Source organism: Schistocerca piceifrons, chromosome 2 (assembly GCF_021461385.2).
Source record: "Schistocerca piceifrons isolate TAMUIC-IGC-003096 chromosome 2, iqSchPice1.1, whole genome shotgun sequence".
In the NCBI taxonomy this organism is placed as follows: domain Eukaryota; kingdom Metazoa; phylum Arthropoda; class Insecta; order Orthoptera; family Acrididae; genus Schistocerca; species Schistocerca piceifrons.
In genome coordinates this window covers 735,672,893-735,700,616 of record NC_060139.1, presented here as the reverse complement: position 1 = coordinate 735,700,616, position 27,724 = coordinate 735,672,893, and the positions used below count along the sequence as shown (strand labels likewise).

The window sequence follows — 27,724 nt, the reverse complement described above, 5'->3', positions numbered from 1 at the left end:
ATTTCAACCTAGTGTTCACCTCTCAACGGTGTAATGAATCGCCACAAACCACATGTGTTATGGGTTCCCTGTTAAACTGTACGTCTGCTTTCCCCAGTTATGTAACTGGAATCGGTTAGGGAAACGCAAGTCGCCGAAGTGACGTCAAATAGAGAGACTTGCATCAGGCCACTGAGCCACACGATTTTATTATTATACACACATCAAAAAAAGTTTTGCATCACTGCGGTTCCCAGAACTCCTGAACGTTGGCTGTGGATATTATATCACAGACACAGTCCCTTTGACTGTTCAGAGATGTCACTGAACCTGCCCAAAGATGTGAACAACCAAGCATGAGCAGCGCCTATTACACGGAGGAGGTCCGACAGCCGATCAGTTCCAGTCATTCCATCAGGTAAGAGGTACATGGCTCGTGTTGTCTTTAGTTCAACCACGCATAGACTGTCAATACCGCAGTTCGATCGCGTCTGCATTGTTACTTTGTGCCAGGAAGGGCTCTCAACAAGGGAAGTGTCCAGGTGTCTCAGAGTGAACCAAAGTGATGTTGTTCGGATACAAAGAGACAGGAACTGTCGATGACACGCGTCGCTCAGGCCGCCCAAGGGCTACTACTGCAGTGGATGACCTCTACTTATGTATTATATCTCGGAAGAATCCTGACAGAGACGCCACCGTATTGAATAATGCTTTTCGTGCAGCCACAGGTGGTCATATTACGACTCCAACTCTGCGCTATAGGCTGCATGATGCGCAACTTCACTCCCGACGTCCATGGCGAGGTCCATCATTGCAACCACGACACTATGCAGCGCGGTACAGATGGGCCCAACAACAAGCCCAATGGACCGCTCAGGATTGGCATCACGTTCTCTTCACCAATGAGTGTCGCATATGCCTTCAACCAGACAATCGTCGGAGACGTTTTTGGAGGCAACCCGGCCAGGCTGAACGCCTTAGACACACTGTCCAGCGAGTGCAGCATTGGGGTGGCAATGCGTGGGCCCGACGTACGCCGCAGATGTTTCAAAATGGTTCAAATGGCTCTGAGAACTATGGGACTTAACTTCTAAGGTCATCAGTCCCCTAGAACTTAGAACTACTTAAGCTAACTAACCTAAGGACATCACACACATCCATGCCCGAGGCAGGATTCGAACCTGCGACCGTAGCTGTCGCGCGGTTCCGGACTGTAGCGCCTAGAACCGCTCGGCTACTCAGGCCGGCCGCCGCTGGTGGTCATGGAAGGCGCCGTAACGGCTGTACGATAGGTGAGTGCCATCCTCCGACCGATAGTGCAAACATTTCGGCAGCATATTGACGAGACATTCGTTCTCATGGACGACCGTTCACGCTCCTCGTCGTGCACATCTTACGAATGAGTTTCTTCAAGATAACGACATCGCTCGACTAGAGTGGCCAGCATGTTCTCGAGACATGAACCCTATCGAACATGCCTGGGGTAGACTGAAAAGGGCTGTTTATGGACGACGTAAGCCCCCAACACTCTGAGGGATCTACGCCGAACCGCCGTTGAGACGCTGGACCAACAGTGCCTTGATGAACTCGTGGATTGTTTGCCAGGACGAATACAGGCATGCATCAGTGAAAGAGGGCGTGCTACTGTGTATTAGAGGTATCGGTGTGTACAGAAATCTGGACCACCACCTCTGAAGGTCTCGCTGTATGGTGGTAGAACATGCAATCTGTGGTTTTCATGAGGGCAGAAATGATGTTTATGTTGCCCTCTAATCCAATTTTCTGTACAGGTTCCGGAACTCTCGGAACCGAGGTGAAGCAAAACTTTTTTTGATGTGTGTATTACCGACACACACAATGGAATTTGTACTGAAGCCTCAGAGCGCGATGCACTGGTTTGGACACTTTCCCTATGGCTGGCGAACATTCCCTCCTTGTGCTGTTGCAACTGTAGAGAAGCAGCTGCGGACTGTGGAAATTCCAGAAGAGCCGGCGGGCAGCATCCGGCTGGTGGCTGCGGCCGCCTGGAAGCCGGTCCTCGCGCCGGCGGACCCGGCGACGCGGGAGGCGCGTCCTCGAGGAAGAAAGCGCGCGGCGCACCCAGCGGCGGCCGCGGAGTGGCCTTGCCGTGGCCCGCTGCCAGCCGAGGCTGGCCCACGGCCGCGTATAAAGCCACGGCGGGCGCCGGCGCGCGTGTGTCTCCACGCGTCCAGAAGACATGGCCCACCACGACTCCTACCTACCCGGCGCTCTGCTGCTTCCGCTGCTGCTGCTGACGGCTGGCGTTCCGTCAGCTGCGCCAGCCCTCAAACGTCTGCGTAAGTACAGTCTCCTAGTAATAATAATAATGAAATAATAATAGTAAACCGCTGTTCCCATTCCGATTACATGAATACCGGGCTGGTACCCATGTCCCATCTTAGTTCCACGATCCGCAAACATTTCTAAAACGTCTCGAACTTGCACACGAGACAAAACTAGATGCAGACGGGTAGGGAACACAATTTCTGTCCCGTTTGGAAGAGGTGGCGACGGGAAGGGTATCCTGCCACGCACCTGCCACTAGCGGTGACAGATCCGGAATATCGTGCCGACCCCGTGGAGACAAGGGATATGGTCGCGAAGAAAAAGAATGAGATCCTGACGTAAAGGGTTGAACAAAAACGCAGATAAACAGCGAGAAATGGATGCTTAAACTTAAATAGATGGTAGCCAAGCCTGCAGAATACGCTGTTGCATTTGAAAGTGAACAGAACATGTACAACATCAAATGGTTCAAATGGCTCTGAGCACTGTGGGACTTAACTGCTGAGGTCATCAGTCGCACAGAACTTCGAAGTACTTAAACGTAACTAAAGGACATCACACACATCCATCCGCGAGGCAGGGTTGGGTTGTTCTGGGGGAAGAGACCAAACTGCGAGGTCATCGGTCTCATCGGTTTAGGAACCGGCAATTCCCTGGAGCGATTTAGGGAAATCACGGAAAATCTAAATAAGAATGGCCGGACGCGGGATTGAACCAATGTCCTCCCGAATGCGAGTCCAGTGTGCTAACCAGCCCGAGGCAGGATTCGAACCTGCGACTGTAGCAGTCATGCGGTTCCGGAGTGAAGCATCTAGAACCGCTCGGCTACCGCAGCCGGCTTGTACAACATCCTTGATACATTGTAGTTTAGGAGGAATAACAAGTGGACTGAAGCGTGAATGGGAATCTGAAGCGTGAATGTGAATCTGGATCGAAGAGAGAGGCGTGCCAAGTAGGCCGTGTGGTTATGCAAAGCCACTGTGTAGGGTGGCGCAGTGGTTAGCGCCTCTGCCTACTGAGTAGGAGAGCCGCGTTCGAATCCCAGTCTTAGTCCAACCTTTCATTCGCCGTTTCAGTCCCCATATATACGTCGTAGATGTTTGAGACTCTGAAACGTTCTGGAACCATAGAGTTTCTTTTGTATACGTTGTGTCCGCCGTCGTCATAACCGTGTTCTGCATAATTGTGAACGCGTTATGACGGAGCTAAGTGAATTCGAACGTGGGCAAGTTGTTGGTGCTAGTGTAGTGGGCGCTTTTGTAACCAAGGTGATCGAAGTGATTGTTGTTTCAAGAGGCGCCGTATCGAAGATCTATACCTCTTACAAGGATAGCGTAAAAACATCATCCACCATGGCGCAACGGGAACGAAAGTGTGTTTTGAGCGATCGTGATGGACGGCTATTCAAGAGAATTATGGAGAAAAACAGGAGAACAACAGCTGCAGAAGTCACTGTAGAAATGAATGACGCATTCGCGAACCGTATCAGCACCAAAAACAACACGAAGGGAGCTCCATAAGCTGGGAATTTCAGGGCTCACTGGAATTACAAAGTCACTCATCTGTGATGAAAATACCAGTAACAGGAAAACTTGCTGTCGAATCCATGAAACCATGACTATGGAGCAATGAAAGAATGCCATTTGGCCGTATGACACCTTTTTTACACTGTTTCTAACCTCTGGCAGGGTTTACATTCCAAGAGTGAAACATGGCAGGGATTCGGTGATGATTTGGGCAACCATACCATGATATTCCAAGGGCGCCATGGTTATTCAGCAAGGTCGCATTACTGCCAACGAATATGCGACCATTTTGGCTGATCAGGTCCATCCCATGGTACAATGTTCCTTCCCTAATGATGATGCTGTATTCCAAGACGCATGTCGCACATCCGGGACTTGTTTGTGACCACGAGGATGAAGTGTCGCATCCTCAGTGGCCACCCCAGTCACCAGGTCTCAATGTTATTGAGCCTTTGTGGTCTACTTTGGAGAGAAGACGTGTGATTGCTATCCACCTCCATCAGCGTTGTCTGAACTTATGTTTATTTTGGAGGAACAATCGCCTAATGTTTCCATTAAAACCATGCAGTGCCTGTGTTTATCCATTCCGAGACGAGTGGAAACTGTTGTGAATGCCAACTGTTTCCCTACTCCTTATGTAAGGTATGGCAATGTGTTCTGTTTTTAGTGCTTCTATGCTTTTGTCCAAGGTTCGTATGATCCTAGCTATGAGCGGCACCCGCCATTTGCTACGTAATGATCTTGCGGCAGTCACCACAGAAGAGGTTTTACCCTAATAATCTTCTTCTGAGCTGTACTAGTGAGGGGGAAGACAGGGTTAATCATTCGTAACTTCTACACACTCATTCTGGTGCGGTTTGCACCTCGCTGCATACAGGAAGACTCCAAGATCCAACCATTTTACTGCCAACTGCAGGGTGTAACAGTTTACACTCATCCTCCCAAACTGGTAATATTACTAAAGGGGGCCGCATTTTGCGAATCCAGATTTACGTCAGCTGTTGGCAACACATGAAAATTTGTGCCGAACTGGAACTCGAACCCGGGTTTCCCGCTTATCGCATGCATGCATGTCTGAAGCACACTGTAATGTGAGAAATACAGACCGTGTACAGAGACACTGTAGCCACCCACCGCGTATCCATGCCTCTACGGGCTAAAATGAAGATAAAATATTTGCTTCTCCCTGTGCAGGAATCATGAAATTTGCGAGCGTATGGGTTGTGGTCCCCGTGGCATATTGAAGTTTGGATCAGTCTTAGAGGCTGTTAAGGCGACCTCTCGCAATTCTCCCTGTGCAGGAATCATGAAATTTGCGAGCGTATGGGTTGTGGTCCCCGTGGCATATTGAAGTTTGGATCAGTCTTAGAGGCTGTTAAGGCGACCTCTCGCAGTACTTGAGAAATCCAGGTTTCAATCCCGGTCGAGTATAATTTCCATGTGTCGCAAGTAGCTGACGTCAATCCAGATTCACAAAATGCCAATCCATTTCCTAATATTTACACAGCTACAATCGTCAGATCGGTGTATGTTCCTACATGTCTAAGGGCATTATAATGTTAAGATACAGACTCTGCACAAATACAGACCATGTGACTACCCATGACGTTCTTAGGTAAGTCCTTCGGCTTAAAAAAACCGTAACAATTACAAATTGCGAGAGTCATTTGAAAAACGAAGTAGGCTGATTTATTTTAATAAAGCCGATTTACCCTGTTTAGCCACTGTTTAATTTATTCCCGATGCAACGTCAATATCGCCGTACGAAAAATAAGGGTACACTGCCTCACCCAGAATGTGAGACGCAAATAAAATTGAATTTCAGGAGTCGTGAGAGTCTGTAATGTTATCTGAGTGACTACAGTATTGAGTTCAATTTACAAAGAACATGGCAATATGAGCCTATTTTCCAGAATGACGTTGCACCCCTGTGATCTGGATAAACGCACTGATTCGCTGGGGAAGGATGTCATACAGCCTTTGTATCTTCTCCTGAGCCAAGGTAGCCCACAACAGTTGTAACTGGTCCTTGACGTCACAGATACTAGAACTTGGACAGATCCGAGACATGTACCATGTGTGGACGAGCATTGTCCTGTTGAAAAATGGCACCTCGATACAGTCGCATGAGGAGTGTATTTGAGGATACAAGATGATCGTGTTGTTCCGCTGTGTCTGCAAACGTCCCTCAATCTCTACTATCTGTGGCCTGAAATCACACCCGATGGATCCCCACACGATGACCCAATACCCACGATTCAACGCTGAGTGCAAGTCGGATGAAACAAAAAAAAAAAAAAAAAAAAGAAAAAAAGAGGCGTTAAGCACTAAGGGACTTAACATCTGAGGTCATCAGTTCCCTAGACTTAGAACTACTTAAACCTAACTAACCTAAGGACATAACAGACATCCAAGCCCGAGGCAGGATTCGAAACTGCGACCGTAGCAGCAGCGCGGTTCCAGACTGAAGCACCTAGAACCGCTAGGTCACAACGGCCGGCTAGCAGTCAACCCTTCACAGTCACGGCCCCAATTGAGACGCAGTTCGTGAAATGGTGTCAACAGCAGCATACGCATGGGTAGGTAATTCCCTAGTCCGACTGATGCTAATCTGTGACAAGTAGGGCGCGGTGACAAAGAATGTTGGAGAGAGTCTAGTTCTCGGATGGCAGACGCAGATTTGAGAGGCTACATAGCGTATGATGCATAATACGCCGATCCTCTCTCATAATGGACAGAAATGACCGACTAGAACCTTGACGATGTATATGCCTGCCCTCATGTTCTCCAGCAGTCGAACATCGTCCAGACGTAGCTCCGAAGCGGAAGTAAGGAATGCGTTTCAGAGTTTTTTTTTTATAAACCACAAAATATTAAGGAGAACAATTCTTAAAAGCCTAAATAATTGTGGAAACTAGAAATACACATCAAGAGTGTCTTAGCTGCGCCATACACAAGCTTGACAGTTTGAAAACCCGATCGTTTTTCTCCGGAAAGCAGACTTTACGACAGTCAATTATACGAGGAGCAGAATCCGTAGCAAAGTCGGTTAACGCTCCTGAAGAGATTGGAGGAATTGGTCGCACCAAGGAATAAATGTCCGACAAGGTGTCACAGAACACATGTTGACCTGGGTGTAACGGCCGCTTTCACACAGTGGTAGCAATCGCGCACTGCTGACTGCTGTGCCGGCGAACGTCAGGCGGCTTACTCTGTGCGGCCGCTCCCACTCTGATCCGTCAAAGTCGAATGGTACTGATCTACACGGTAAGTAAGCCCCGCGTGCACGAAACAAAGAATCCGGCGACGAACTCCGGACCCAGAACACAAAGCCACTCGAGCTAACACCGAGTGGAATTGCAACCCCCTTCCGCCTCTGCTCCTCCAACCTTCTCCCTTCTCCGACCCCCGAACTCTCAGAGAGAGACCGTGCCTTCGCTGCACGTCAGGCCGCGTGCCACGCTGTCTCGCCGAAGATGAGTACACTTGAGAACGTAGCGCGACCTATAGATTGGCGGCGCGGCTCACATATTATAACTAACACATTATTATGTTTCAACAAGAGTGAACCACGTCTGCAGTTATCATATATTAACGCTATTTTCGAGTTTTTTTTAGCACCTTTTCTTGTGGTCTTCAGTCCAGACTGGTCTGATGCAGCTCTCCATGCTACTCTATCCTGTGCAAATTTCTTCATCTCTGAGTAACTACTAAAACCTACAGCCTTCTGAATCTGCTTAGTGTACTCATCTTATCGTATCCCTCTACGATTTTTACCCTCCAAGTATCCCAAGTCGGTAATCTCTTGATGCCTCAGAATGTGTTCTACCGACCGATCCCTTCTTCTACTCAAGCTGTACCACAAGTTCCTCTTCTCCCCAATTCTATTCAATGCCTCATCATTACTCTACCCACCTAATCTTCAGCATTCTTCTGTATCACCACATTTCGAAAGCTTTATTCTCTTCTTGTCTAAACTATTTATCGTCCATGTTTCAGTTCTATACATGGCTGCACCCCATAAAAATATTTCCAGAAATGATTCCCTGAAACTTAAATCTGTACTCGATGTTAACAAATTTCTCTTCTTCAGACACTCCTTGCCACAGCCAGTCTACATTTTATATTCTCTCTACTTCGACAATCAATTATTTTTCTCCCCCAATAGCAAAACTCATCTACTACTTTAAGTGTCTCATTCGCTAATCTAATTCCCTCAGCATCACCTGATATAATTCGACTACATTTCATTATCCTTGTTTTGCTTAGGTTGATGTTTATCTTATGTGCTCCTTTCAAGACACTGTCCTTTCCATTGACTGCTCTTCCAAGTCCTTTGTTGTCTCTGACAGAATTACAATGTTACCGGCAAACCTCAAAGATTTTATTTGTTCTCCATGGATTTTAATTCCTACTCCAAATTTTTCTTTTATTTCCTTTACTGCTTGCTCGATATACACATTGAAAAACATCGGGGCTAGGCCACAACCCTGTCTCACTCCCTTCTCAATCATGGTTCCCTTTCATGCCCCGGCACTGTTATACCTGCCATCTGGTTTCTGTACAAATTGTAAGAAGCCTTTCGCTCACTGAATTTTACTCCTGCCACCTTCAGAATTTGAAAGAAATGTTCTAGTCAACACTGTCAAAAGCTTTCTCTAAGTCTACAAATGCTAGAAACGTAGGTTTGCCTTTCCTTAATCTATCTTTTAAGATAAGTCGTAGGATCAGTATTGACTCACGTGTTACAACATTTCTACGGAATCCAAACTGATATTCCCCGAGGTCGGATTCTACCAGTTTTTCTATTCGTCTGTAAAGCATTCGTCTTAGTATTTTGCAGCTGTGACTTATTGAACTGATACCTGTTAACACATGCTTTCTTTGTGACTGGAACTACTACATTCTTATTGAAATCTGAAGGTATAACGCCTGTCTCATACATCTTGCTCATCAAATGGTTAAGTTTTGTCATGGCTGATTCTCCCAAGGCTATCAGTAGATCTAATGGAAGGTTATCTACCCCGCGGCTTTATTTCGACTTAGGTCTTTCAGTGCTCTGTCAAACTCTTCACTCAGTATCATATCTCACATTTCGTCTTCCTCCACACCCCTTTCCGTTTCCACAATATTTACCTCAAGTACATCGCCCTTGTATGGACCCTCTATACACTCCTTCGCTTCTTAGGACTGGTTTTCATTCTGAGCTCTTGATATTCGTACAGCTGGTTCTCTTTTCTCCAAAGGTCTCTTTAATTTTCCTGTAGGCAGTATCTATCTTACCCCTAGCGATATATGCCTCTACATCCTTACGTTTGTCCTCTAGCCATGCTTGCTTAGCCCTTTTGCACTTACCATCGATCGCATTGTTGAGACGTTTGTACTCTTTTTCACCTGCTTCATTAACTGCATTTTTATATTTTCTTCTTCCATCAATTAAATTTAATATCTCTTCTGTTACCTAAGGAGTTCTTCTAGCCCTCACCTTTTTACCTACTTGATCCTCTTCTGCTTTCACTATTCAGCTCTCAAAGCTACCCATTCTTCTTCTACTGTATTTCTTTCTCCTGTTCTTGTCAATCGTTCCTTAATGCTCTCTACAACCTCTGGATATTTCAGTTTATGCAGGACCCATCTCCATAAATCCCTATCCTTTTGCAATTTCCACAGTTTTAATCTACAGTTCATAACCAATTAATTGTGGTCAGAGTCCACATCTGCCCCTGGAAATATGTTACAATTTAAAACGTGGTTCTTAAATCCCTGTCTTACCATTATATAATCAGTCTGAAACCTTCCGGTGTCTCCAGGTATCTTCCACGTATACAACATTCTTTCGTGATTCTTAAACCAAGTGTTAGCTATGATTAAATTATGCTCTGTGCAAAATTCTACCAGGCGGCTTCCTCTTTCATTCCTTACCCCCATTCCATATTCACCTACTACGTTTCCTTCTCTTCCTTTTCCTACTATCGAATTCCAGTCACCCATGACTATTAAATTTTCGTGTCCCTTCACAATCTGAATAATTTCTTTTATCTCATCGTACATTTCTTCAATCTCTTAGTCATTTGCGGAGCTAGTTGGAGAAACTTGTACTATTGTGGTAGGCGTGGTCTTAGTGTCTATCTTGGCTACAATGATGCGTTCACTATGCTGTTCGTTGTAGCTTACTCGAGCTCCTATTTTTTATTCATTATTAAACTTACTCCTGAATTACCCCGATTTGATTTTGTTATTTAGAAACCTTTATTTACCTAACCGGAAGTCTTGTTCCTCCTGCCACCGAACTTCACTAATTCCCACTATATCTAACTTTAACCTATCCATTTCCCTTTTTAAATTTTCTAGCCTGCCTAATCGATTAAGCGATCTGACTTTCCACGCTCAGATCCGTGGAACGCCAGTTTTCTTTCTCCTGATAACGACGTCCTCCTAAGTAGTCCCCGCCCGGACATTCGAGTGGAAGACTATTTTATCTCCTGAATATTTTACTCAAGAGGACGCCATCATCATTTAAGCTGCATGTCCTTGGGAAAAATTACGGCTGTAGTTTCCCCTTGCTTTCAGACCTTCGCAGTACCAGCACAGCAAGGCCGTTTTGGTTATCCAGACTGTTGCCCCTGCAACTACTGAAAAGGCTGCTGCCCCTTTTCAGTAACCATACGTTTGTCTGGCCTATCAACAGATACCCCTCCGCTGTGTATCGTTGAGGCACGCAGGTCTTCCCACCAACGACAAGGTGCATGGTTCATGCGGGGTTTAGCAATAAGTAATTTTTATTTCAAATTGGTTCAAATGGCTCTGAGCACAAAGGCACTCAACATCTGAGGTCATCAGTCCCTTAGAACTTAGAACTACATAAACCTAACTAACCTAAGGACATCACACACATCCATGCCCGAGGCAGGATTCGAACCTTCGACCGTAGCAATCGCACGGTTTCGGACTGAAGCGCCTAGAACCACTCGGCCACCGCGGCCGACACTTTTATCTCAGTTTTCCTGTTTATGTAATAGAAATGTTGTTATCTTTATACATAAAAGCCAATGTACCTACTGACTGATTCACTCACTCACTGAGTCATCATCCCCAGCCCAAATCGCTATGGATAGAAACTTGAAATTTCGATAGGCTGTTGATCTTATATTGTAGGCGTCGTTTAAATAGGGATTTTTTGAAACTCCATTCCTAAGGTTTGAAATATGAGATGAAATATTTTTTATAAATATATCGCTGTTAAGACAATTTTAACGATAAACCTACGAAAACTGGTATTTGATTTCTCTGCGACTTAACTTCTGAGGTCATCAGTCGCCTAGAACTTAGAACTAATTAAACCTAACTAACCTAAGGACATCACACACATCCATGCCCGAGGCAGGATTCGAACCTGCGACCGTAGCAGTCCCGCGGTTCCGGACTGCGCGCCTAGAACCACTAGACCACCGCGACCGGCAACTTTTTTGAAGCCTGCTGTAAATTTATTTCAATAATTGATCAACATTCTGAGAATGCACTTCCTCCTCTGCTTCTGTTTTCTTGTACTGTCGTCATAGACTCGGTAATGCGTTGAAAGTGTCTGCATGTCAGCATAACTGCTAGACATTCGATGAACAGAGATTAAATATCAAAATAAATTTAGGTTTGTATGTACACACACACACACACACATTATATAGGGTACACCGGCCTAATATCGTGTAGGGCCCCCGCGAGCACGCAGAAATGCCACAACACGACGTGATGTTGACTCGCTTAATGTCTGAAGTAGCGCTGGAGGGAACTGACACCAGGAATCCTGCAGGGCTGTCCATAAATCCGTAAGAGTACAAGTGGACCGAACAGCACATTACAAGGCATCCGAGATATGCCCAATAATGCTCATTTCTGGGGAGTTGGTGGCCATTGGAACCGTTGAAACTCAGAAGTGTGTTCCTGGAGCCACTCTGTAGCAATGCTGGACGTATGGGGTGTCGCATTGTCCTGCTAGAATTGCCGAAGTCCGTCGGAATGCATAACGGACATGAAAGGATGCAGGTGATCAAACAGAATGCTTATGTATGTGTCACCTGTCTGAGTATTATCTAGATGTATCAGGGGTCCCATATCACTCCAACTGCACACGCCCCACACCATTACAGAGCCTGCACCAGCTTGAACAGTCCCCTGCCGACATGCAGGATCCATGGATTCATAAGATTGTCTCCGAACCCGTACATGTCCACCCGCTCTATACAATTTGAAACAAGACTCGTCTTGTCAGTAAACATGTTTGTAATCATCAACAGTCCAATGTCCATATTGATGGGTCCAGGCGAGGCGTCAAGCTTTGTGTCGTATAGTCATCAAGGACACACGAGTGGGCCTTCAGCTCTGAAAGCCCATATCGATGATGTTTCGTTGAATGGTTCGCACACTGACACTTGCTGATGGCCCACCTTTGAAATCTGCAGCAATTCTGTCACGTTGAACGATTCTCTTCAGTCGTCGTTGGTCCCGTTCTTGCAGAATTTTTTTCTGGCCACAGCGATGTTGGAGATTTGATGTTTAACCAGGTTCCTGACATTCACGGTACACTCGTGAAATGGTCTTACGGGAAAATCACCACTTCATTGCTACCTTGGAGATGCTGTGTCCCATCGCTCGTGCGCCGACTATAACACCACGTTCAAACTTGCTTAAATCTTGATAGCCTGCCATTGTAGCAGCAGTAACTGATCTAACAACCATGCCAGACGCTTGTTGGGAACCCCCTTTCTTTATCGCAGATTGGGATTCAATGCCAAAAAATACCTGTGGTTTACACAAAACACTTCTTCCCATCGTGGTAGATGGCGCTGTAATGGACAAAAATCGATTTTTCCGATTTTTTGAATTAATAACCGAGTCATTTGATTTTACGTTACAGTTTCGATAAAAATGTAAATTTTATAGTTTTAAACATTTAATATTATTGTCAAAAAGTTTTAAAAATTTGATTACACAGTAAAACTTTTACGGCTATGCATTCGAAACTCTGACGAATAAGCTACTTTTAACGTAACGTAGTTTTCTGTTCCTTTCTGGGTTGATTTCGGTGAGTCCTCACACCATCAGGATGCTTGAATTCGCTGAATCCCCTCGAATCTTGCCTTCTGGGTGACTGATTTCGGTGTGTTTTCCCCTATAATCGCCGTAGCACTCGTGCCGATTACAGCACCGGCTAGAACGAAAAAAAAAAAAAAACCAACCAAATTGTTTCAGATAAATCCTAGGTATTTTTTGGAGTAGAATTCGAATCTGCAATAAAAAAGGGATTTCAGTTTGAAAATGAGGCAGTCGGGCAGTGAGAGAGGGTGGTGAATTTTAGCATAGTCGAAGGTCCCCTCTGAAAATGTTACCTTTTTATCTGGAAGATTTTTTTTATACGATGCGTACTTTTCGAGATATTTAGTTGTTCGAAGTTAAACGCCTTATACACACAAACTCTCTCTCTCGCTCTCTCGCTCTCTCTCTCTCTCTCTCTCTCTCTCTCTCTCTCTCTCTCACACACACACACACACACACACACACACACACACACACACATAAAACGGAACAATATTCGCTGCTAACCGAGCTTTTGTTGTATTGGCATTTAATAATCGTCACGCACAATGTTGGCATATGTAGCGGGAGTGCTACGAGTCCTCGTTTATACTTGCGAACTCGTGTACTCGCTCTCATTTCAACGCCGGTATACTCCACTGGTACATCACAACAGACTCAAGTGACGAATTTTCAGTTAAACGAGCAGCGGCGGAGGCTCGCGGCAGCGTACGCCAACTTTCTGCGTCTAGTGTTACCCCCTGTGAAATGTTTGCGGATTGTGTAACTTAGGCATAAGCGTGTATTAGCCTGGTATTCGCCTGGTCAGATGTTGGGCACCTCTTAAAAATCACATCCAGCTACCCTATACACAGGCCCTTGTCCTTAATTCGCCGGGCGGAATCTGTCCGTGACTGGCGATTTACACTTCCAACCCTACAAGGGAAAGTGGTCCCCATTACCCTTTAAATGAACTACCTCTCGCACAGAAAAGGGCGAAAAGCACACTTAAAGACTGACAATTTACCCACGGAAATAAAATATTTGACAGACAGCAAAAGTTTCTTCTTTTTTAAAAAAATGTAGTTTAAAGGTGCTTTTCCTAAACAACTCCTTCTATACGATAGAGAAATCTTAAATTGAAATAGTTAATCGTTTGTACTAAAAACACTATAAATGGGCACCATATAACCGCATAAATATTTTGTAATCTTTTTCAATATTTTTGGTTTTAAAAATGTGTGTTCTATTTTCGTTCAGTCGACATGTTCTACATTATATCGGTTATCGTGAATGTAAGCTTTGGGACACTAACTAATTAGCCGGCCGAGGTGGCCGAGCGGTTCTAGGCGCTACAGTCTGGAACCGCGCGACCGCTACGGTCGCAGGTTCGAATCCTGCCTCGGGCACGGATGTGTATGATGTCCTTAGGTTAGTTAGGTTTAAGTAGTTCTAAATTCTAGGGGACTGATGACATTAGAAGTTAAGTCCCATAGCGCTCAGAGCCATTTGAACCATTTTGAACTAACTAACTAAATACGGAGGCTATTCGTTTATTAAGGTCCGATCGGTGGCGAAATGGAAACCACAGTGAAAATCCGATGAAGCATTGCACAGATGTGTTTGGCTGTCTCTCTAGTATGCGCGTAGGTCGCTTCAAGCACTCTTTTCAGTTTTGAGCGCACAGTCAGCACGTAAGGATACCCAGAAATAGTGTCTTCCGTCAAGAAAGGTTTCACATGATTTCGTGCAGCCCACATAACTCAACTGTCATGCATATCCTTCCTCATGACAATTCTAGGCCGCATGCTGCAGGGGCATTGAAGACAGCACAGTCACCGAGCTGCAGACCAGCGTAGAGAAGTGGCGGAAAGCACAGTCGGCTGCCTTCTATGAGTAGGCTGTTGGAAAATTGGTACAACGCTACGACGAATGTCTCATCACCAGCGATATAGAGAAGTAGCTGGAAGGTATAATTATGTGTTGCAAATAAAACACATTTGATTTTCACTGCGGTTTCCGTTTCGCGATCGATCGGAACAGCCCTCATAATTAGGCTTACTCTTAACGTTCGTGAGATTGAAGTCAGTGTGATACGTTGCAGTTTTCTACCAAGCCCACGAGACTCTTACATTGTGCTCGTGTGAGTATCAGCGTGTTGTAAGGTGTGTGTGCCTGTGTGTGTTGCAGCGAGCTACGTGCCGCTGTGCCGGCGCGGCGACCCCGCCTTCGACGAGTGCCTGCGACGCGCGACGGCCGAGCTGCGACCACACCTCGCCAAAGGTTAGTCCCGAGGCCGCTTCCTGCTCCACGCGCCTCGCTCACAGCCTGACTGTCCTGCAAGCAGGAAGAGAGTGCGTAGCACGCGCCGGAAGTCAGTCTGGGGGGCGCGCATGTGGCCCTGATAGTAGCAACATCGTTGTGTAGTACCGGATCAGTCAGAAGAAAACATCTGCAGCGCTCGGTACGAGTATGTAGCGCGGCACGGCAAGTTGGTCATTTTCCGGAAATGTACACATTCGGCGCTGTGGGACGTCGAAGGGAAGCTTCATCGGATTGTGTTTAGCATCCTAACTATTTACGCAGTTCATTAGCGATACGTGTTCACTGAGGTGACGAAGAAAGATGGCGATGTGCACACTTACAGATGGCGGTAGTATCGCGTACACAAAGTATAAAAGTGGAGTCCTTTGGGGGGCCGGCCGCTGTGGCTGAACGATTCTAGGCGCTACAGTCCGGAACCGCGCTGTTGCTATGGTCGCAGGTTCGAATCCTGCCTCGGGCATGGATGTGTGTGATATCCTTAGGTTAGTTAGGTTTAAGTAGTTCTATGTCTAGGGGACTGATGACCTCAGATGTTAAATCTCATAGTGCTCAGAGCCATTTGAACCATCCTTTGGGGGAGCTGTGATTTGTACTCAGGTGATTTATGTGAAAAGGTTTCCCACGTGAGTATGACCGCATGACCGGAATTAACATTTGAAGGCGGAATAGTAGTTAGAGATGCCGCGTTTGCGTAGACTTGTCATTGGCAACAGACAAGCAACGCCGCTCGAAGTAAAGTCAGAAATCAATGTGGGACGTACGACGAACGTATCCGCAAGGACGGTGCGGTGAAATGTGGCGTTAATGGCATCTGACAGCAGATGACCGACCCGAGTGCCTTTGCTAATAGCACGACGTCACCTGCAGCTCCTCTCTTGCGCTCGTAACCATATCGGTTGGAGCCTAGACGACTGGATGACCGTGGCCTGATCGGATGAGTCCTGATTTCAGTTGGCAAGAGCTCAAGGCAGGGTTCGACCGTCGTTCAGACCCCATGAAGCCATGGACCCAAGTTATCAATTGTGCAAGCTGGTGGTGGTCCATAATGTTGTGGGCTGCGTTTACATTGAATAGACTTGATGCTCTGGTCAAAACGAACCGATCATTGCCTCGAAATTGTTATGTTTGGCTGCTACTTTAAGACAATTTGCAGCCATTCATGGACTTTATGTTCCCAAACGACGATGGAATGTTTATGGATAACAATGCGCCATGTCACCGAGCCACCAGTGTTCGCGATTGGTTTAAAGTACGTTCTAGATAATTCGAGCGAATGGTCTGGTTAGCCACATCACCGGACACGAATCCAGTTGAACATTTATGGGAAATAATCGAGACGTCAGTTCGTGTACAAAATCCTCCACCTGCAACACTTCACAATTATGGACGGCTGTAGAGGCAGCATGGCTCATTTCTTCTGCAGAGGACTTCAAACGACTTGTGGAATTCGTCCCACGTCCAGTTGCTGCACTAAGCCGGACAAGAGATCCGCGCTTTTGCAACCACATAACCTGACAAACAGTAAAGGAACAAAATGTCCGAGAAAAATGAGGTGGATTTGCCTTGTCAGTATATTTGGCATTAGATATGATGCAATTATCTGATCATAAATTATACCAAAGAGTACTTTCATAATGAACCTGTACTGCTCACTTCTAATTACTTCCGCATGCGGCGTATCATCTGTCCACGTATGAGTGTTGTGCCAGTTCAGAATTTCGTCTCGGGGCAACGTGCATTCAGCTCCAGACACCAGAAAAGTAGTGAATTGTGGCTAGAGTAGTCTTCCTCCCTTACCACCGCCCTTCTGACCGCAGATGGGCCAATCGACACCGACCGACCGCCATGTCATCCTCTGCCCGTGACGTCATTCGGATGCGGTTTGGAGGGGTCTGCACACATCTCTGGGGCCATTGTTGGGTTAGCAGACCTGGTGCCAATACTACTCGGTCAAGGAGATCTTGAACTAGGATCGCGATGCTGGATGCTCCCTGTTCCAGTCCTGGAACCAAAGACAAATCCCTGGCAGCATCGGGAATCCCAACCCAGGCCCTCGGCATGGGAGTCGTGTCCAGCGGCTGCACCTCTTGGCGAGTTCTGGTGGATGGTGATTGGTCTTCAAAGTGATCCAAAACATTGCCTGTAAAGGTAATGGTTTTATACAACCGTGAACTTGCTGGATCTTTTTTTGTCACCTAATATCAGACAGAAATTCAGAATAGTTGATAGGCTATTCAGAAGTCGTACCGTTTGGTAATTTTCAGTAATGTTTCATAACTAATTAGGCTTCTAAACACAACCCGGAAACATAATGACGATACCGTTCTCAAAAGTCGACGCTCCACAGTGGCGAAAGTTTCCGGAGAACGACTCGCTCTCTAATTATGTGCAGTTTGCCTTCGTACACAATACGCTACGCGCTGTTTGTGTTTCTTTGACACGCTCTATACAAAACCTCTTGGTAAGTTCTTTGCCACCCGGAGTGGCCGAGCGGTTCTAGGCGTCACAGTCTGGAACCGCTCGATTGCTACGATCGCAGGTTCGAATCCTGCTTCGGGCATGGATGTGTGTGATGTCGTTAGGTTAGTTAGGTTTAAGTAGTTCTAAGTCTAGGGGACTGATGACCTCAGATGTTAAGTCCCATAGTGCTTAGAGCCATTTGAACTATTTGGTAAGTTCTTTCATCTCCGAGAAGCAACCAATACGAAGCTTCTCAGTGGAGCACACAGGATCAGTTTTACAATGTTATGTCCGCTTCCACATTAACAGTAAACATATCCACAATGTTACAAACACCTGATGATGTGGGAAGCTTATTAGTCGACATGTTTTGAATAGTCGACGGTCACATTCGGCATCAAAACTAAATCCAGTTATATTTTTGTTGCAGAGTTCTTTCCTCCAGCATTACGCACTGGCTCTGTTCCGACGACAGTGGCGTTAGCTCGGCACTTTCCGTTTATGGCTGGCTCGGGAAAATCACGCTGACTCCCTCTCAGCCCTGTTAGCCTGGTTTACTTTTCTGGATTGAAAGTCAAATACTGCGATGGTCTCTAGATTTAGGTTTCCTGGGATTTCCAAAGGATACGTTACACTGACCGTGTCCAATTTCCTGCATCATTCTTTGTCCATACCACGTATGCGCTTCATCGATAATGATCTCGTTGTCACCAAAAGTAAAGCAATGATCTTCTCTCCTTATGGAATATTAAAAAAAAAAAAACTGCACGGACAATTTGCTTCCCCACCTTCTTTCATTTGATATTTATCACTAGTGACATGGACGTTGACAGAATTCGAAATTTCCTTTTATTTATTTTCAATGCACAAATCGCAGCATCTTTATAAACCAGAGACAACGTAATGCAGAACATCAGAATAGAAACCCTACACAAAATTTAGATGTCAACAGTAGTCGTAATGGAAATGAAAAGTAGAATATGGAACACTGAACTTGGGAGAGCTGGAAGCATTTGAAACTTGGTGTTACTATAGAATGTTGAAAACCAAGTCAAAATTTGAAGGAGTATCTACGAATAAATATGAGCTAAGATGTATATACAAAACCCTTACAAAATAGGCGCACGGAAGGGAGACATCTGCCGGAGATACAGGAAAAGTTAACTTGGCGCTGAAAGAGCTGCGGAGGGGAGGAATTTAAGCAGAGAAAAAGATTATAATGTGTAAAACATATCGAGAACCGTTGTTATGGCATAAATCGTCCCTTTCTGTGGTTACCCCTTCCCCCCCTACATCCCACTCCCCCCGAACTGACTCCCATACTTTTACCATACTTTTATCGACTGAGTTTCTCCTCTGTCCCTAGTTGTACCCACGAACGACTATAAAAATAGAGACATTGTTAACAAGCATAATTTTGCTTCGAGGGCGTGCTGAAAAGAAGTACCTCCGAACTTTTATTTCAAAACCCTTAAATATTTTTAAATAAAACAAACGTTATTAACATCATACATCTTTGTTCTTCATGTCTGTACATTTACAGCCCTTTGCGAATAGAGGATTCCGAATTCTAGCGTGTACCATGGCGGTGGGTAACGTAACTATGTCGGTGCGTGAGAAACAGTGTGCTGTAATCAAGTTTCGAATTTGAAGAGTTCGTCCACACATGGAGCACACTCACCTTCAGCATGTCAAGCCAGACCAGATATAAGGGTCGCGACATCTGCCACAATCTGACGCCTTGGGTTCATGGACATGGATCATCCTCATACAGTCCCAATTTGACCTCATCCGATTATCATGTGTTTCCAAAACTTAAAGAATGTCTTTGGGGACTTCACTTTGATAGCGAAACAGCAGCTTAAGCAGAGGTGAGGTTGTGGCTGCGTCAACGAAGTCTGCAGTGATGGTATCTGCAAAGAGGTCTCTCGTTGGGGTAAATGTGTTCGTCGTTAGGGCAAATATCTTGAAAAATAAATATGTAGACATGAAGGATAAAGATGTAAAATGTTAATAATGTTTGTTTTATTTAAAAACCTTTAAGAGCTTTCAAATAAAAAATTCGGAGGCATTGGTTTTCAACGCGCCTCCTCAATATATATAAAATCCAGAAGACTTTGTCTAACTGAAACTCTTTGCAAGATTTCGCTTATTAATCGCAAATCCGGAAATTTGCCATTGTCCCTGAAAATTAAAGCCAGTTTTTGCATGTGTCCTTCGGTGGCTGACTTCTGGCTGGCAATGTGTGTGCACGTTACACTTTGAAGCAGGTGAAGCGTAATTTTGGACCTCCTTACCGCCCAAGAAAATGTGGGAATAAAAATTGAAAGCAGTTATTTGGCAGAAAGATATGCACCTACAGTATTAAGAAAGAAACCCTCATTTCTGAAACGATAAAATGAGTAAGTGTGACTTCTCGTAAGTGTGACTTATCGTCAGATTTCCCAGCTGAAAATTTGACGTTTAAATCTGTAATCTAAAGACGGCAGTTATCCGATATATGTTTAAATACTACGTTACACAGTGAGCAAATTGTCAATTCTGCAAAAGGATTTAGCGATATCAGTCGGCGCATGAAACAATATCACATAATCGACAGAAAAATGGACTTCCTGCCATATTTCTGCTTCATGCGTCTTGTGACAATCTATTTAATGCATGCCGGTCAGATGAAGATCCAGAAATACTGCTCAACGCTTTCCGGAAGGTGGATACTGATGTCCGCCACTCGGTGTGAAGGCTGCGGTCGCGACCTTCAGAGGACTTCGTGGAGCGGAAGGTGAACAGCTGACTGCCTCTGTGCGAATGAAACTCCCGATGCCCACGCAGCGAACGCGCATAAATAAGGCTGCCATCCTACGTCGCAGGTAGGAAGTGTAGCAATCTTCCGCCTTGTAAGGACTCTGAGATGAAGGCAAGACTGTGCTTTAGCGCGAAAGGGTAAAACACCAAGTAAAAATAAAAGCAAATCGTAAAAACAGAAACAAATCGCTTTTAACCTCTTCACTCCTGAGATAAAAAAAAAATTCGCAGAAAATTTTTCTTTTCATATTCTATAACAAAGTAATAAACAAGCACGACACAATGGCAAACGAAATATTTTTACTAAGGCATAAATATAAAAAAAAATTTCGTTTGCGATTGCGTCGTGCTTGTTTATTACTTTGTTGTAGAATATTTTTACTAAGGCATAAATATACATGGAAGAATTCTGGAGATACTAGAAGGTATCAGATAGATTATATAATGGTAAGACAGAGATTTAGGAAACAGGTTTTAAATTGTAAGACATTTCCAGGGGCAGATGTGGACTCTGACCACAATCTATTGGTTATGAACTGTAGATTAAAACTGAAGAAACTGCAAAAAGGTGGGAATTTAAGGAGATGGGACCTGGATAAACTGACTAAACCAGAGATTGTAGAGAGTTTCAGGGAGAGCATTAGGGAACAATTGACAGGAATGGGGGAAAGAATTACAGTAGAAGAAGAATGCGTAGCTCTGAGGGATGAAGTAGTGAAGGCGGCAGAGGATCAAGTAGGTAAAAAGACAAGGGCTAGTAGAAATCCTTGGCTAACAGAAGAAATATTGAATTTAATTGATGAAAGGAGAAAATATAAAAACGCAGAAAATGAAGCAGGCAAAAATGAATACAAACGTCTCAAAAATGAGATTGACAGGAAGTGCAAAATGGCTAAGCAGGGATGGCTAGAGGACATATGTAAGGATGTAGAGGCTTATCTCACTAGGGGTAAGATAGATACTGCCTACAGGAAAATTAAAGAGACCTTTGGAGAAAAGAGAGTCACTTGCATGAATATCAAGAGCTCAGATGGCAACCCAGTTCTAAGCAAAGAAGGGAAAGCAGAAAGGTGGAAGGAGTATATAGAGGGTCTATACAAGGGCGATGTACTTGAGGACAATATTACAGAAATGGAAGAGGATGTAGATGAAGATGAAATGGGAGCCACGATACTGCGTGAAGAGTTTGACAGAGCACTGAAAGACCTGAGTCGAAACAAGGCCCCAGGAGTAGATAACATTCCATTAGAACTACTGATGGCCTTGTGAGAGCCAGTCCTGACAAAACTCTACCACCTGCTGAGCAAGATATATGAGACAGGTGAAATACCTTCAGACTTCAAGAAGAATATAAGAATTCCAATCCCAAAGAAAGCAGGTGTTGACAGATGTGAAAATTACCGAACTATCAGTTTAATAAGTCACTGCTGCGAAATACTAACGCGAATTCTTTACAGACGAATGGAAAAACTGGTAGAAGCCGACCTCGGGGAAGATCAGTTTGTATTCCGCAGAAATGTTGGAACACGTGAGGCAATACTGACCCTACGACTTATCTTAGAAAATAGATCAAGGAAAGGCAAACCTACGTTTCTAGCATTTGTAGACTTAGAGAAAGATTTTGACAATGTTGACTGGAATACTCTCTTTCAAATTCTAAAGATGGCAGGGGTAAAATACAGGGAGCGAAAGGCTATTTACAATTTGTACAGAAACCAGATGACAATTATAAGAGTCGAGGGGCATGAAAGGGAAGCAGCGGTTGGGAAGGGAGTGAGACAGGGTTGTAGCCTCTCCCCGATGTTATTCAATCTGTATATTGAGCAAGCAATAAAGGAAACAAAAGAAAAGTTCGGAGTAGGTATTAAAATCCATGGAGAAGAAATAAAAGCTTTGAGGTTCGCCGATGACTTTGTAATTCTGTCAGAGACAGCAAGGACTTGGAAGAGCAGTTGAAAGGAATGGACAGTGTCTTGAAAGGAGGATATAAGATGAACATCAACAAAAGCAAAACGAGGATAATGGAATGTAGTCGAATTAAGTCGGGTGATGCTGAGGGAATTAGATTAGGAAATGAGACACTTAAAGTAGTCAAGGAGTTTTGCTATTTGGGGAGCAAAATAACTGATGATGGTCGAAGTAGAGAGGATATAAAATGTAGACTGGCAATGGCAAGGAAAGCGTTTCTGAAGAAGAGAAATTTGTTAACATCGAGTATAGATTTAAGTGTCAGGAAGTCGTTTCTGAAAGTATTTGTATGGAGTGTAGCCATGTAGAAAGTGAAACATGGACGATAAATAGTTTGGACAAGAAGAGAATAGAAGCTTTTGAAATGTGGTGCTACAGAAGAATGCTGAAGATTAGATGGGTAGATCACGTAACTAATGAGGAGGTACTGAATAGAATTGGGGAGAAGAGGAGTTTGTGGCACAACTTGACAAGAAGGGGCCGGTTGGTAGGACATGTTCTGAGACATCAAGGGATCACAAATTTGGCATTGGAGGGCAGCGTGGTGGGTAAAAATCGTAGAGGGAGAATACACTAAGCAAATTCAGAAGGATGTAGGTTGCAGTAGGTACTGGGAGATGAAGAAGCTTGCACAGGATAGAGTAGCATGGAGAGCTGCATCAAACCAGTCTCAGGACTGAACACAACAACAACAACAACAACAACAAGGCATAAATAAAAGTTCACATACGTTAGTTTCAAGTTTCACTTATAGTGAAAACATACTAGTCTTCGCTTTGTATTTCCTTTCCCCTTTCTTCCATAAGAACACTTCATTCAGCAATGTTTATATTTTATTTGAAACAGTAAACTATAATTGCTAATGTACACAGAGAATAGGATTCTTAATGTTAATAATTTTGCATTCCATAATTTACACTACAGGTATTTGTTGATGCTTTAAGACAAATTCGTAAAATGAGGTAAAAAATAATCATACAGTAATTTCTGACAAGTAATAATTTGCTACTGGCCGTAAATAAATCTTTGCGCTACATTTTATGTGAAGCTTCAAAACAATTAGTTTTCACAATACATAAATACATTCCATATTGATGCACGTCTCTCATCTTGGAATTGCAGCAGCGTTTCCTGCATTTTGAGGCCTTCCTTGCTTCAACAAATTTTGGTATTTGGCTATCATTGTAAAACTTAACTTTTGAAACTGGTTGCAACATAGCTCTTCTTGACATTTTAGCCACATTTATATGTCATCCACATATTCACTGTTAGAGGAATTCACTGAACAAGGACGTCCTCTTCTCCTACTTACTGGTACAACATCTTAAAGTGCTTATTGTTTACCAGTCAGTTCCATTAAACTCTGTAGGGCAATCTACAATCAAAGATAAGATTTCTATCTTCACAGTTAGATACCTCTATATTTTAGTCATTAAGAAGTCCTTGCAACTGTTCACCATTAATATTTCATTCATTTCTGTAGACTGTAGAAATAACGGTTATTTCAGTATTCCATTATCGACGACCAAATTAAAATTACCAAATATGCATTATAACCTGAGGTCCACGTACGAAGACCTTCAGCAAATAGTTTATTTCATACTAATGTAAAAAATTTATACATAACTAATTCTCAACATTTAGAGTAGTTATCGAACGTTAGGTAAAAAGCACAGATTCCCAGTCTATTATTTAGGCATAATTATTATTTACATACCTTTTCGATTTGAGGAAGTAACCATTTGCCCGCAGCTCGTGGTCGTGCGGTAGCGTTCTCGCTTCCCATGCCCGGGTTCCCGGGTTCGATTCCCGGCGGGGTCAGGGATTTTCTCTGCCTCGTGATGGCTGGGTGTTATGTGCTGTCCTTAGGTTAGTTAGGTTTAAGTAGTTCTAAGTTCTAGGGGACTGATGACCATAGATGTTAAGTCCCATAGTGCTCAGAGCCATTTTTTTGAAGTAACCATTTCCTGTGTGCCGCCAACTGTAAACTAGCATATGAATCGTTTCTTGCAAGGTGTTGCGCCTTTCTTTTAAGCCTAAGAACTAGCAGATCCACGCTCACGAACCATCGGTCTACAAGCGGAAAATAACACGTCTGTTTATGGAGTAAAAAAAATAAACGAAGGTCCACATGTGTAGTCCGAGGGAATGAAAAGGTTAATGATTGAAAACCAAGGAGAAAAAAGGTAATTCGTGTTCTGAAAAATATTACTTTGAACACAATGTTTAAAAAAATTAAATTAGTACTTTCAAAGCGTACCATAAACAGGTATATATTTTCATCGTTTCATACAAAAGACAGGCAGTTGCGCTACCTACAGTTTCCTAAATCTGTCCCAGCGTATAAAGTGACACTGAACTGTAATGCAGCACCTTTACTGGTAATTGTCGATATATAAGGATCTTTCAGCTAGACCTGAGCCAGTAAGACTTAGATTCACAGTAAAACCACAAGAAGATAACACGAGGCGTAGTACTGGCTGAAAATTCTGGGGTCATCTTTAAGAGCACAAACTTCAGCATCTCGTATTTCAAGCATGAGCATTTCGAGTTTCTGCAGATAGTTACACGTGAATGGATCGACGCCTCTTTAAAAAAAAAGCCAATTCCCACAGCTGTATCCGAGGTCTGTTAGTATGTCTTACTACTTGTCTTCGGGGGTACGCTTTCGTTTTCTGGACAAGCACCTTTGATTTTTTCATGCGGAATGATCTAGAATGGGGTCTGCTCGTCTTTGAGTAGCCGAGTTATGAGCTGTTACAATAACTACGCAGCGACACTGACACGGAATACGTCGTAGCAGCGTCAACTCCAAAGGCTGTTACAAAATGTGTGAGCCAGTGATCATCAATTGATTCCCTATTCTATTGAGTACGACCTGATAGCATCCGCTGTAGCCTCATTGTTGACATGATGCCGGCAAACGAAGAGTCTACATATAAGCTCATCTGCAAAGACGTTGGTAACCCAATAAAAAGAGCACACTGGCCGCTGTGGAGCGCTGTAGAGGGGTAGAACTGGTACCAGGCTGCCACGATCCTTCACCGCAAAGTGAGTCATGACAATGGAGTGTTGCGTATGTGCCAGTCCGTTGTATCGAATCAGAGAAGTAAGATGGGGTCGACGTAACGGAATGGCAGAAAACAGCCATCGTGTTTAGACGTGCCCATGACCGTACCGTAAATCGAGCTGCCCGATTTGTTTGTTTTTCAGTGCGGACTGTCAAATGTGTCTCCAAGGTATGTTGTACGTTTTGCAGCTATGTAACACGATGTAAGAACAGTGGTCGTAGAAAGGCCCTGAACGACAGAGACCAGGAACGAATGTCAACGCCTTGTCAATGACAATCGGTTTCAAATCGGACAGCAATTTGCACTATTAGTGAATGCAGGTTCATCTCAACCAGTTTCCAAGCGAAGCTTGGTGGGGATGGGGGAGGGGGGAACGGCTGTATGTAGTCGGTAGGTGGAGTCAGAGATCTAACAAAAGGCAATTACTCACAGTGAGTCTACATAAACGTGTACGGTTATTACATATCAGGGAACACTCTGATATTTCATGTAATGAGTTGACGGACTACCTGGCGAAACAAAATGTGATTGACGGCCAATCTTCCTACATGTGCCTTTCCCACACAGATTTTGTTGCTGTCTGTCAGGAATGATCACAGACGTGGGAGATCTCACAACAGTACAGAGGAAGACGTTATGCCGCAACACAGCCGATCATTCCGCTAACAAACCTAGTTTTCCCAAATCTTGCTATTTCGCTGCCATACCACTACTACAACGCGCATCCGGCTGGGTCACCGCTGTTATGCTTCACATATTTGTAGGATGAGAATTCACCCATCTGCGTACTGTGAAGTCCACCAAACTGAGAATGCAAACCTCAACAATATGATAGTGGGGTGTTCAAGTTTTGACAGAAAAGAGCTCAAGACTCTCAGGGAATTGATCAGAGCAGGACCTTTCCAATCCACACCTGTGACGGTCCTGTTTCGGCAGCTGTCTACAACTGACAGCGTCAGTATTGTCCTTTTCTACAAGAAGCGGACATCTAGTTATCAGTCAGACACGAAGGATCCAACGTGAGTAGTTGTGTTATATGGACTATACTGAGTGCGTGAATGTGCAAAATGGTCCATGAAGTTTAACTGGTATTCATGTCATTTTAATGCCTGTATACACACACACACACACACACACACACACACACATATATATATATATATATATATATATATATATATATATATATATATATATATATATATATATATATATATAACATTGTGTACCAAATCTGTAATTACTCACTTCTCTGGCTAAATGTTTACCTCCAAAGGCCAATAAATAAATAAAAAATACATCGGAACATAAAACTCATGTCTTCACTGGACCACACAACACAGAAACTCGATAGTACGTGAATGGAGGCACGTAGGGTGGCTCGATGAATCGCCATTTTACTTCTTTTGAAACAATGCAAGGCATCGGGAGCACCGACTGCTCAATGACAGGTTTAATCCCTGGTATGTAGAGAATGTAGTTCAGGCTGGAGGTGGTTCTGTGATTTTTTTTCTTTGGATTGGGGATGTTTTCGTAACATCACGTGGGCCGAATTATTCAGGTTACCATGAACATGAAAGTGTATGTTTATTTCAACATTTTCACAGATCAGGTGTTGCCCTTTGTACTACATAATCACGACTGTGCAGTGGACACTTTAATTCTCCAAGATGACAACAGCCGTGTTCACCGGTGGCCAAGAACACGTTCGTGGTTTAACGGACACCAATCGCACCTCTACTGATCCGCCAAATCGTCCGATTTTTAACGAATAGAAAATGATTGGGACTATTTGGTATACCCAGAGGAATGTAGCAGTCAACACCCCCGGCAATTTATTACTCCGCGGGATGTACTAATCAATGAGTGGCTTCAGCTGGATATGTTACATGTGAAGAAATCTATGGACGCTCTTCCTCGCTGAAGTGAGACCGGGCCTCGAGGTATGTTTATAGTGAACTAGCTAATTCGGAAATGTTTCGCAATTGCCAAATAATATAGTAATTGAATATACATCCTAATCTCCTTCTGCCCTCCCACTTCTCTTTGTCCCTCTCTTCGTTTCCCTTCTCTATGTCCATTTTTTCCTCCCCCCGCCCTGTCTATCTCCTGTTCCTTCCCCTCTGACCCTGAGCCTCATTCATTTCTATTGCGAATTCATATTCCGCCGATAAGACATATAATACACAACTATACTGTTTGCTGTGAAACCTGACT

At 44.1% G+C, this 27,724-nt stretch overlaps 1 protein-coding gene across 1 annotated transcript in view; it reads left to right on the top strand.

Moving 5' to 3' along the window:
- The first annotated feature begins 2,189 nt into the window (after positions 1–2,189).
- Positions 2,190–27,724, top strand: part of LOC124777067 — a 51,576-nt gene continuing 26,041 nt past the window's right edge. The window contains exons 1-2 of the mRNA XM_047252341.1: positions 2,190–2,297; positions 15,072–15,164. Of these exons, the coding sequence (XP_047108297.1) occupies positions 2,198–2,297; positions 15,072–15,164 (193 nt within the window). The 5' untranslated portion in view covers positions 2,190–2,197. The remainder of the gene's footprint in view (positions 2,298–15,071; positions 15,165–27,724) is intronic.